Here is a 12740-nt window from a genome sequence, read left to right on the forward strand (position 1 = left end):
ACTTTATCAGATTCATCAGATTAAGACAAACCATGTTTTGGTGAAGTATTGATTTATTATTTCTATTTTGTTAATTTTGAACCAAAAAAGTAAAAAATAACTTTAAGTGGCCACATTGCACAAATACTTCTTTTAGTTACAGAAGGCCAAAGGTTTACCTTAAAGGTCAAAGTATAGCACTTGTACAGGTCTTAGTTCTGGTCATGAATTTCTTTTGTTGCGCAATAGTGGTGCAGAATCCTTTAGCTGTGATCTTAGTGTGAAAGCAGGAAGGAAGAAACATTTACTTGTCACAGCCAACTGCTGTACAAAAAAAAAAAAAAAAAAAAAAAAACAATCCACATGAAACCTTGCAGAAATACTGTATTCGTCAAAGTTACACATACAGCCTCCTCTGCTGAAAAGCAACAAACAAACATCTCTTTCCAATAGCATGGAGGAACAATGCATGCCATGCTACACATTTAAATAAATACACATATTACATATTAAATGTGTCGATCGACTGGAAAACTTTAGATGTGGTCACCAGTATGATGAACACAGCAATAACAAGGCGAACCAGCCAATGGAGTCGTGTAAATGTGTTTTTCTTTAGTACAGGGAGGTACAGTATATAAAGGTGCATCTCTCTCTGTGTTTCTCTTTAGGACTGTTGAGGAGGAAGATGAAAGCTGTCATAGGCTCTACTTGAAAACCAACCTTGATCTTTAAGGAAGTCTGTAAGTTGAAATTAAAAATAGAACTTTTTTTATTCTTACTTTATGGAGTTTTTTTAATAATGGTTTTTATTTGTTTATTTTTATTGTCAATTGCTTGTTCCTGTATGTCAAGTATTTTGAACTACATTGATATGAAAGTGCTATATAAATTAAATTTCTAGACTGATTGATTTAAAAGAAAAAATTATCAGCTTTCCAAAACAAGATTTTACTACATATTTACTGGCATAAACAACATGTGGTCTTGCATTAAAATGTATGTTTAAAATCATATTTATATGTATATATTTACACAATGTTAAACTTGATCAAATCTAAATTAAATGCTTTTATTCAAGACTAAATATGTCTTGAAATATCAATATCTAAATATCAAGACTATGTTTTCTCAGTTTATCCATTAGTGATCCTGGACCACAGAACCACTCATAAGTCTCACGGGTATATTTGTGGCAAAAGCCAACAATACATTGTACGGGTCAAAAGTATGCCAAAAATCATTAGGATATTAAATAAAAATCATGTTCCATGAAGATATTTTGTAAATAAAAAAATTAATGCATAATTTTTAGTAATATTTGGACAATATTAAAGGCAATTTTCTCAATATTTAGATATTTTTGCACCCTCAGATTCCAGATTTTCAAGTTGTATCTCGTCCAAATATTGTCATATCCTAACAAACCATATATCAATGGAAAGCGTATTTATTCAGATTCAGATTATGTGAATCAGAAGATATAAATCTCAATTTAAAATATGTTTTTTACCCTTATGACTGAATTTGTGGTCCAGGGTCACCTTTGAGATTTCATTTTGCTAATTGAAATGCATAACTTAACCATTGTTTTAATTATAATTTTTAATATGTTTTCACCTAGATGATTCACTTTAGATGTTCGAAATCAATCTGTTTGGAACCACCTCCTAAACATGATTCAGAATTGTTTCATCTTATTGCTTTACCTTTCAAAATGTAAGTATAATGCATAATGAAGCAAATCCAAAAAAACAATATAAACCATCTTCTCAGCCATGATATTTCATATTATATTTTTCCAGGCAGCTCAGCTAATTCAGACGCCGTGGTTCAGAATCATCTGAAGATTGTTCAAGCTGGAGCCAGCGTCAGCTTCACTTGTGTTTTTCAAAGAGAGTCAAGAACCTCAGTTGTTTGGATCAAACAAAGAGTCGGAGAGAATCCCCTTTCAATTGTTTCAACATATCAAGCTGTAGATGTCAAGTTTCAAAATGGCTTTGACAAAAATAAACGCTTTACTGTAGCAAAAGACGAGAAGAGTTTTAATCTGAGCATCACAAACGTAGAAGAATCAGACACAGCAACATACTATTGTCTTGTGTATGTTTATAGTTTCCATTTGGGACAGAGCACAGATCTTATTGTTAAAGGTAAGCTAAATATTCACTCTAATATATTGTGCTATACACATTGTATCTGGTCAAATAATCATTATGTTTATGTAATTGTCTTTTCAGACGGACAGCTGAGCATGGACTCTGAGCCCGATCCAGAGCATCCAGAAGAGTCTGCAGCGGGCCGGCAGTGTGCCGTCGTCACTCAGAGCTGTGCAGGAGAACACAACGTCTACTGGTTCAGACATGAGTCTGGAGAATCTCCTCCAGGAATCATTTACACTCAGCAGCGCAGGAACGGCCAGTGTGAGAGGAGCTCTGACGACGGGAACTCTACCACACACAAATGTCTCTACAACCTGCCCAAGAGGAACTCTGATGCTGGGATTTATTACTGCGCTGTGGCCGCATGTGGAGAGATACTGTTTGGAGACGGAAGACAAGTTCATTCTCAAGGTATCCACTGAATTTGCTACAAAAAAAGAACCTAAATTTCATGTGGGCTCATGGTGTTGTTGCGTCTCTAATAACCTTTAAAAAAAAACAAGTCTTTTTCATATCTGCAGATACATCATGGAGAACAATTGCTCTGATTTTAGCAGCTTTAAACGGTTTATCAGTGATTGTGATCATAATTCTGGGCTCACAGTTGTACAAGTACAGGAGAAAAGGTAGGAATTACTGCACAACTCTTCTCTAAGTCTGAATAGTCAAATGTACATCTTTCAGTGACAGTGCAGTAATGTGTTCCAATTCTTATTGCATTCCAAGATGGAACTCAGAACATTCCGATTGGTCACTCAATGGTAAGCATACGTTTTATACCACATGTTGCATATGTCATTCTATATAACTGACTTCAAGCAGAATCTATTTTACTGATTAAATCAAAATTGCTGTTCTAGGATGAAAACAGAGATGGTTTGAATTATGCTGCGCTGAGCTTTCAACAAAAGACTTCTAGAAGACCCAGGGAAACCACATAAGATAATTCAATATGCACATGCGAGGAATCAGTGCATTTTACTAAAAATAAATTATCTATTGTTTACACAAAACTACTCCTGATGTTATTATTAATGTGCTTAATCTGATTGAACCAATGGACATTTTAAGCTTTTAATTGCACTCAAGCTTTAAACATTATTCTATGTTTGATCTAAAACTGTCTGTCGAGTTAAACCGTTTGATAATAATGTAATTTAAAGAATCCTTCATGGAGGCCTGTTCTTTGGATGTCTGCATCAACATGTTTTACTTGATTTTTGTGATCAACACATTCTAACATGTAATATATCGACTGATGGTGCATCAATTTTAGATCGGCTGCTTTGAAACAGTCTGAAGTTGAGAAGCCATAAAAGAAGCTGAATCCTCTGTCTGTGGTACTTACATCATATGTGAAAATTATGCCATGAAATTATTTTCTAGTTACGCAGACCCCTGCTTTAATTAATGAGTTAGACTACATTAGTAAGTAATAGGTCATTTGACATGTTAATCAATCATGGGAATTGGATAGCATTGGATAGATAGCATAACCCTATAGCAGGGGTCTTCAAACTCGGTCCTGGAGGGCCGCTGTCCTGCAGAGTTTAGCTCCAACCCCAATCAAACACCCCTGAAACAACTAATCAATGCTTTTATGGGACCTAGAAAGGCATTGATTAGCTGGTTCAGGTGTCTTTGATTGGGGTTGGAGCTAAACTCTAGGACAGTGGCCCTCCAGGACCGAGTTTGAAGACCCCTGCACTATAGTCTACATACCAGGGGAAAAAAAGTGACGCTGCTCATTATTATATAAATGGCTCAGGATGTCCCTCTAGTGGACACATGAGGGGGAAAAAAACCTCCACCATGACACCAGGAAAAGAGGCTGTGAGGCCTGCAGTGTATTCAATAGACTCTATTCAATAATCACAAGTTTAATTTAATGTTAAAATTCTTTGCTTACTCTTGTCCTATCAGAAAGACATTTATGCTTAAGCTTAATGCCATTTCCATTAATCAAATATTTTATTATCATTTTCCTTAAACGTTTATATTTTAACAATTAACTAAGTATGCCAACTGTCCACATTATACACCCAGCTGCACAAACAAACATAATTTAATTAGATTGAAATAAATGTTGATGGTATATACATGTAACAGTATATACATGTACATACACATATACATATACTTTAATACATTTATTTAATAAATGTATAATAGTATATATAATAGTGTATGTATTGTAATAGTATATGTTTTTCTTGGTTATAGTGTCAGGATAAGCTGTTGCTATTTATATAATATGTTTTTTGTCACCCAGCAGTAAATATAGCTAGGTTTTTTTCCCTCTACTGGTGTTAGGTGAAGTAAATATCCGTCTGTGAATGATGCGCGTGTGGTTTTGATTCAGAGAAAGGTCTAAAAACACACCAGTGGGTCAGTCCTGTGGTTGGAAAAACACTCAAACCGCACTGTGCACAATCATGCAGAAGTTTGCATACAAAGGCAGAGAGATGCATGAGCACATCTGTGCACACAAAACAAACCTCTCTATTTATGAGGTTATTCAATCGGCAAACCCTTGCATTACAAATCCCTGCAAATTAGTGCATATGCATATACATATTTGGAAAATGACAAAATGTATTTTATTACTCTAAATCCTTGAAAAAATATATAATTATATGTGTGTGTATATATTAGATATTATTTATATATAATATCAATTATATATATATATATATATATATATATATATATATATATATATATATATATATATATATATATATATATATATACAACGCTGACAGTTATGTCTAAAGTTTTAATGTTCCTCCGTTGAAGTTCACCACAGCAGTTGTCAGTCTGTACTGAGCAGCTTCTTCCTGTCAGTCACTCTACAGGAAATGATGTCATACACTGTCTCTTCTCTTCTGACTGGAGCTCTGGTTGGCGTCACATGTTCTTGCATGGACAAATGCTAACTTTGAGGAGGAGTCTGTGCTTCGTGATATTAATGGCCTAAAACCAAAAAAAATTACTGTTTCAGAGCATTTCAGGGGCATAACAAGCTCCACTGGAATAAAAACACTTTATGGGTCCTCGCCATCCCAACCACCAACTTAAAGGGGTTTTTCAGTGCTGGGAAGATGAATCTGTATTTAAACGGGGTCATTAATGTAGTAGAAATGTAAAATTGTTTTTTAATTTGGTGCTTTCTAGACTGAAAAAAGATAGAAAATGTATTTTTGTCCCATGGGGATGAAAGACAACAATTCCCAGAATGCTTCGCTGCCCTGTGAGGCCACGCACAAAGCCCCTGCTACTGGATTTCTGAATCACTTTCACTTTCCCATAAATGATTTTTTTCATAAAATCGGTTCAGTTAGAGAACAGACACTACAATTAAAAACTGAACGTGTCTGTTCAATATGTGATTTAGCCACTGAGGGAGTGTCACACAGCATAAACGCTGCAGGAGTCATTTGAAGATACTCCAGGGTTTCTACTGAAGTAACCGTTTAAACACATGAAAATAATGTTTTTAACATTTGTCATTTTGCTTAAAGGTTGGTGCTCTCACAGCATCTTTTCACAAACATTTTTATATTTATCACAGGTTTTAAATACCAATAGTCCATACATTTTTGACTCTGTTCTGAAAATCTTCTGAAGTCAGGAAATTGCTTTATATGAAAAAGAGGTGCGTTTAGAACACTGATTACCCTTTTATTAATAATAATATAATAATAATAACTTTATTTTATATAGCGCCTTTAAAAGCAGCTTCTCAAAGAGCTGAACATAAGAACATAAAAACCACAACAAAATATAACAATATATATGTATATTATATATATATTATATATATATATATATATGTATGTATATATATATATATATATATATATATATATATATATATATATATATATATATATATATATATATATATATATATACAAAATAAGAAGTACAGAAATAAAAAGTAAAAACAAAACAAAATAGCATTACATAAAAGCTTCCCTAAAAAAGAATGTTTTTAAACTGGATTTGAATATGTGCAACGGATTTGCATTTTGTATCTCTACAGGCAAGGAATTCCAGAGTTTAGGTGCAAGATTTGAAAAAGCCCTATCCCCCATAGATTCGAGGCGAGTTACAGGGACAGACAAAAGTCCAGCATGGGTGGATCTAAAATTTCGAACTGGGGTGAATGGTGTCAAAAAGGTCAGTCAAATATTGTGGTGCCAAATTATTTAATGCTTTGTAGGTCAGTAGTACAACTTTAAAATCACTTTAAAACTTTACAATTTTACAGACAACACATGGGGACCGGGTACCATAGCAAATATTCTTTTGCATAGAAAGATAAAAATCCAGATCTGCATTCCCAAAAGAGAAAAAGTACAGACAAATGAATTGTGGCAGAGAAAAGAGAGAACATTGAGCTTGTTTATGTTCAGGTGCAGAGCTCAGAGCCGTAAGGGGGAAAAGGAAGAGCAGAAACTGTGCGTAAAGTTAGTCCTTGCTTATATTATTGCATTTGTAATTTAAAACATGGATGAAAAATATAGAATGCCTGCTCGGGTAAGTATTTGTTAGGTGATTGTTTATAATACTTGAGTATTTCCAAATATACTACCACAATACAGTACAATTTGATGTATATCTTTATTCATTAATATTGTGTTTACGATTGATGAAGTGTAGGTTACAGGGAGGCCATGGGTGCACACAGAATGTACGTTTATCATGAGGAGTTATTAAACTTGTTTTATGTCCATGACATGAGTGATAACTCTCCGGCAGCAAACAGACAACTCCACTCTCTGTGGCCAATTTGCATAAACTGTACTGGCAAGTGCTATAGCCAATAAGAACACAGCATACATTGCCGTTGGCATGTGATTGGTTCATGGCAAAACGTAAGAATACTACAAATAGTGTATGTCTACATGTGGCAACAAGGTTATGTAGTGAGATCTGTTAGGAGTGTTGATAATCACTGTACTTTACTCAACATGATGACACAATAAAACAACCACATAGTTGTTTTAGGTGACAACTATGTGGTTGACTGATAGGTGATAGGTGACTGTTGCCATTGAGAAGGACTGCTGGACATTAGGGTATACTGCACACGTTGTGCATGATTTAGATGAAAGACCTACTTGTGTGTTATGTGGTGTGTTTTTTCTTTCTTTCTGTTTTTCACACTTCAGAGGCACTTGTTTTAGGGGCGTTCATCTTTTAAGCAGGTCATTTTGGTAATACAGAGATCGTCTTGCCTGAATGTCATGCCTCAGCCAATTTGCAACTTCACATTAAGTGCAAGGTGTGTGTGTGTGTGTGTAACATAATGACTCTGTCCTTTTCTGAAAACAGTGTTCATGTACTGTAATCAAGTAAATCCATAAAAAGCTTTGTTAATATACATAGGAAAAGAACTTCATTCAGTCAACCAGTAGAAAGGAGAGAAGATTTATTGCAGCGACAATCTTCGTTTCTACAGGACACAATAATGATCTTTTATTCAAGAAATCCTGTAAGTAAAGTCTCATTCTTCACCTTCATGCACTGATACATTTGATATTTATATTTACTAATTATTAGCTTTCAATGACAAAATGTGTTGAGTATGCCTTGGATGGGGATCACACAAATGCTGCAAAATAACGTAAATTAGGGAATTTTGTAGTGAAGTATTATTTGATTTAGAATGTGATTATATTATGTGAATTACTGTATGATTTTATTTGAAATGTAAAGCATATAATAGGCCTATTAATTATCGTAATATTTTTGTCCCTCTAGATGATTTAACCTGCACTGTGGCAAAATGTATCAGCGTTTGTTTGTACTGCTGCTTCATCTTTCAATGTGTAAGTTGCTATATTGTATTCAGTTAACTTTGAACTCTTAGACTTAATGAATAGCTAGACTTTCTTCTTCATTGTATTCATGAAGAGACCAAATCTACAGCAGGCAAAACTAACTGTCATCTTATTTTTCCAGGCAGCTCAGCTAATTCAGACGCCGTGGTTCAGAATCATCTGAAGATTGTTCAAGCTGGAGCCAGCGTCAGCTTCACTTGTGTTTTTCAAAGAGAGTCAAGAACCTCAGCTGTTTGGATCAAGCAAAGAGTCGGAGAGAATCCCCTTTCAGTTGTTTCAACATATCAAGGTGTAGATGTCGACTTTCAAAATGGCTTTGACAAATATAAACGCTTTACTGTAGCAAAAGACAAGAAGAGTTTTAATCTGAGCATCACAAACACATCAGAATCAGACACAGCAACATACTATTGTGTTGTGTATGTTTATAGTTTCCATTTGAAACAGAGCACAGATCTCATTGTTAAAGGTAAGCAGAATATTCCCTTTAATATTATTGTGCTATACACATTGTGTCTGGTCAAATAATCATTATGTTGATGTTATCGTCTTTTCAGACGGACAGCTAAGCATGGACTTTGAGCCCGATCCAGAGCATCCAGAAGAGTCTGCAGCGGCCCGGCAGTGTGCCGTCGTCACTCAGAGCTGTGCAGGAGAACACAACGTCTACTGGTTCAGACATGAGTCTGGAGAATCTCCTCCAGGAATCATTTACACTCAGCAGCGCAGGAACGGCCAGTGTGAGAGGAGCTCTGACGACGGGAACTCTACCACACGCAAATGTCTCTACAACCTGCCCAAGAGGAACTCTGATGCTGGGATTTATTACTGCGCTGTGGCCGCATGTGGAGAGATACTGTTTGGAGACGGAAGACAAGTTCATTCTCAAGGTATCCACTGAATTTGCTACAAAAAGAACCTAAATTTCATGTGGGCTTGTGGTGTTGCTGCGTCTCTAATAACCTTTAAAAAAAACAAGTCTTTTTCATATCTGCAGCTACACCATGGAGAACAATTGCTCTGATTTTAGCAGCTTTAAACTGTTTATCAGTGATTGTGATCATAATTCTGGGCTCACAGATGTGCAAGCACCAGCAGAGAGGTAAGATTGACATGCTTTATTTAACTGCTTTATTTATTTAGTATTCAAAGCAGTATCAGTCATAAGTGCAGTCATAATATACAAGTTCTTGTTGTTTATTGAAGATGGGATCCCATTTATTGTGCTTGATCAATCTATGGTAAGACTTTCTCTTTTGCTTCATTTAAAATTAGGTGTGTTTAATGCCAACATTTACAGATAATAGGTGAAAGAGCATAACGTCTGCATAATGTTTTAATCAGTTTTGGTTTTTCCAATTAAAAATGTTTTATCATTTTGTATGTTCATAATCAAAATATATAAATCAAGGTGTCATTATAACTGTGGTTCTGTTTCAGGAGGATGACACCAGTACTACTACAGTCAATTATACAGCGTACCACAAACGCCTTTAAACTCCACACGGCTCAAGGAATAAAACCGGCAGGACAAGTGAGACACAAGTTTGACTTTCCCCTCATCTATTGAACATTTTTAGGAAATTTTAGTCAGTCAATTTCTAACTTTTTTTTCAAATGCCAAAATTTAACACATCATATGATTATGCTATTTATGTTTTATACTTAGAAATAAAATTTGCATGATTTTTTTGGGTTTGTTTTATACTGACTGTGATTTTTTTTAAATAAAACTTTATTCGAGGTCAGATGTCAGTGACTACATGGAAATACAAGTTAATGCCTTAATCATGTGAAGTTAAATAAATTTTCTTAAATTAAAATGAAAGTTCAGTGCAGTACGCTGAAACATTTAAAAAAAAAAAAATCCCTTGGGTAAACTACAATTGTATTAAATGTACACACAATGTCATTGTATGGATTCTCATATACTTTATTGCTTAAATAATTGTATTATTACTTAATGGGGGGAAATAAAATAAAGGTTAAACTTTATTTTGAGGTGTCTTTGTTACACTATAATTATAAATTTAAGTACTATTAAGTAACAACATGTACTTAAGCTACTATAGCGAAGAGGAGATCTAGCTCGCTGACTAAGCCTGGTTTCTCCCAAGGTTTTTTTTTCTTCTCCATTCTGTCACCTGATGGAGTTTTGTTTGCTTGCCACTGTTGTCTCTGGCTTGCTTAGTCGGGACACTTAAAGGAACTGTATGTAAGAAATGTATTTCAATGAATTATTAAAAGGCCCTGATATGTCCCTAGACATTAAGAAATCATGTTCATTTCAAATACTTATATCACTGACAACAGTAGTCCGGCCAGGATATTGTATAAAAGTTGTTGCAGCGCTCAACTGATGTTGATGCTTTGGCCTGAAGCTCCGCCCTCCACCTATCACGAAGTCAGTAGTGTTTCGGCATCCGGGTTGCAAGATCTGCTCTAGTTACCACAGCTGCAGCTACAAACGTTCCTGCGGATCCTTCAGCCTATCTGGCAACCTCGAGTCAGCGAGAGGGGGAGAGGGGACGCACCTGCAGTACCAGTTTTGGCCACAATCCTAAATACACTTCCTTTAATATTCAACAATATTTTTGATCTGCCTGTTTGACAACACTGTTCAAGAACTGAACTGAACGTGAAAATGACTAAAACGCTGTTTTATGCATGCCAGACGAGTAATTGGCAATGTCTCTTTTTGAATAGAAAGAATGTACGCCTGTGCACATACACATTCAAACATGCATGCCTGAAGACTACATTCATAATACGCATGTGCATGGGTCACCGTTTCAACAGATTCACTTTTTCAAGATTCACATTTGTGAAGTTTATACAGAGATGATAACGGTATCGTTTTCAAAAACATGCACTCTGAATCCTGTTTTAAAAGTTGTGTTCTCAGGCCAGCAAAATGCCAATGACATCAAAGGGGTGGTTGATTCTGATTTTTATTTTTCCTTATTTAGTGTGTGTTGCTGTTTGAGAATAAAAAAAAAACATCTGCAAACTTACGATGTTCAAAGTTCAAAGCCAAGGGAGATATTTTCTTTAAAAGAAATTGATTTTTACATCTTTCAATTTCAAAAATTACATTTTTAAGGACTACAACAAATGGTTGGTGGGACTACAACGAGCTTATGCATGGATTAGTGACATCACTATAATATTTACATAAACCCTGCTCACCGGAACACGCAACAAAGGGGGTGAGGCCATGTTGAGAAGTACATTCGTGAGTCTGCTTTTCACATTTATTGCAATACAGTACGTAACACAAACGTAATTGCATGTCATAAAAGCAAGATGACAGCATAAGTTATAACTGCAATTAAACTAAACTATACCTGTTCTATCTTCATTTACTTCTCTGGCTCTGAGCATAGTCCCCCAAGAGTGATTTATAGATTATCAAGACAGAATATGCTAATCAATGACTTGAAGATAGCTAACTCCACTTCAGATACAAAAATTCATCAGCTAACTATTTAGAAACGTTTTGTTGCATTATGCATGTTGTCACTTCTTGAGTCTCTCCATTATTCGACTCTGGTTTGAGCATAAAAGGCTAAACAGTTTTAGATATTTTCAGCACGTGTCTGTGTGAGGTAATCAGAGCCGCTAGCACAAGCTCTTGAAGCTCCGCCCTTTTCTAGTTCCTGGAGAAGCAGCTCGTTTGCATTTAAAGGGACACAGAAACGGCACATTTTTGATCACCCTCAAAAATGTACCATTTTAACATGCTATAAAAATCCGTTGTATTTTGAGCTAAAACTTCATATACACACTCTGGGGACATCAGAGACTTATTTTACATATTGTAAAAAGCGGTATTATAGGACCCTTTAAAAGTTCTGTTTTCATTGAGAATGGTGTTGTGCTCCCTAAATAAATTACTAATGATTTTTTCACAATGGAAATGAATCAATGCTGAACTTGCCTAAACTGGACAATGACTCCCTTCTAGATCTGCTGCACAGCCAAAACAATCTTGTAGCATTAATTCCCTGTTATCACTGTAAAGCTGCCTTGAAACAATCTATATTTTAAAAAGCACAATATAAATAAAGGTGATTTGACTTGACTAGGCTATAGGGCTAGAATTAGGATGATGATGCTATTATGCATAGTTTTACTTTATTACTATAGTAACTACATGTAACATATGTAACAATGACACTGTAAAATAAAGTGTTTTCAAAATTTTGTAACTAGGGGAGTTAGAACTAACACTAACCAGAGATCTGTAGCGATCTGTAACCTTTTCTAGATTTTTAAATGGTATAAAAATCTTGATATTATTAATTCAACTAGATATGATTATGAGTTCTGTCGTTGGATGAACAAGGGGTGAACAATATCCTCAGACTTTATTTCCCCTTTTGTTTTGAAAGTTATTCTTTATTTACTGGCTTTGTTTTGTCTTCCTCAAATACTAACCCATCTAAACATGGATTAAAACCTTATTGCACCACTCATCTTCTACTGAACTTGAATCCACAAAAATAACACTTCAACAAACAATTAACATCACAATAACAGACCGATTTGCCACATTAATATTATATATTTCATGTATATATATATATATATATATATATATATATATATATATATATATATATTTGAGAGATTGTACAATTATATATTTAACCTCGTCGTGACTAAAACTACTGAGTAGCCCAACTGAGTAAGTCTTAGGCCAACTTTTCTAAGATGTTTTTTTTTCTCTACTGATGAAAAGCAA

General features: G+C 34.9%; 2 protein-coding genes across 2 annotated transcripts; both read left to right on the forward strand.

Annotated features, from left to right (window-relative positions):
• Positions 1-598: 598 nt before the first annotated feature.
• On the forward strand, positions 599-3154 carry LOC137086021 (uncharacterized). The gene is made up of 7 exons (XM_067451980.1): positions 599-722; positions 1604-1698; positions 1785-2132; positions 2220-2552; positions 2663-2767; positions 2868-2902; positions 3002-3154. Exons 2-7 carry the CDS (start codon positions 1656-1658, stop codon positions 3080-3082), a joined length of 945 nt encoding a protein of 314 aa, XP_067308081.1. The 5' UTR covers positions 599-722; positions 1604-1655; the 3' UTR covers positions 3083-3154.
• A 4462-nt stretch (positions 3155-7616) lies between these two features.
• Positions 7617-9543, forward strand: LOC137063369 (uncharacterized). The gene is made up of 7 exons (XM_067434837.1): positions 7617-7644; positions 7914-7981; positions 8115-8462; positions 8551-8883; positions 8991-9095; positions 9200-9234; positions 9434-9543. Exons 2-7 carry the CDS (start codon positions 7939-7941, stop codon positions 9488-9490), a joined length of 921 nt encoding a protein of 306 aa, XP_067290938.1. The 5' UTR covers positions 7617-7644; positions 7914-7938; the 3' UTR covers positions 9491-9543.
• The last annotated feature ends 3197 nt before the right edge of the window (positions 9544-12740 follow it).

This window comes from Pseudorasbora parva, chromosome 1, assembly GCF_024679245.1.
Source record: "Pseudorasbora parva isolate DD20220531a chromosome 1, ASM2467924v1, whole genome shotgun sequence".
Classification (NCBI taxonomy): Eukaryota; Metazoa; Chordata; class Actinopteri; order Cypriniformes; family Gobionidae; genus Pseudorasbora; species Pseudorasbora parva.

What these genes read in the sequence shown, in the direction of transcription:
- LOC137086021 (XM_067451980.1), top strand. Translation starts at nt 1,656, where the DNA reads ATGATTCAGAATTGTTTCATCTTATTGCTTTACCTTTCAAAAT. An exon ending in ATTGCTTTACCTTTCAAAAT is followed by an intron (nt 1,699 to 1,784) that starts GTAAGTATAATG and finishes ATATTTTTCCAG; the next exon opens with GCAGCTCAGCTAATTCAGAC. An exon ending in GTACAAGTACAGGAGAAAAG is followed by an intron (nt 2,768 to 2,867) that starts GTAGGAATTACT and finishes TTGCATTCCAAG; the next exon opens with ATGGAACTCAGAACATTCCG.
- LOC137063369 (XM_067434837.1), top strand. Translation starts at nt 7,939, where the DNA reads ATGTATCAGCGTTTGTTTGTACTGCTGCTTCATCTTTCAATGT. An exon ending in GCTGCTTCATCTTTCAATGT is followed by an intron (nt 7,982 to 8,114) that starts GTAAGTTGCTAT and finishes TTATTTTTCCAG; the next exon opens with GCAGCTCAGCTAATTCAGAC. An exon ending in CACAGATCTCATTGTTAAAG is followed by an intron (nt 8,463 to 8,550) that starts GTAAGCAGAATA and finishes TCGTCTTTTCAG; the next exon opens with ACGGACAGCTAAGCATGGAC.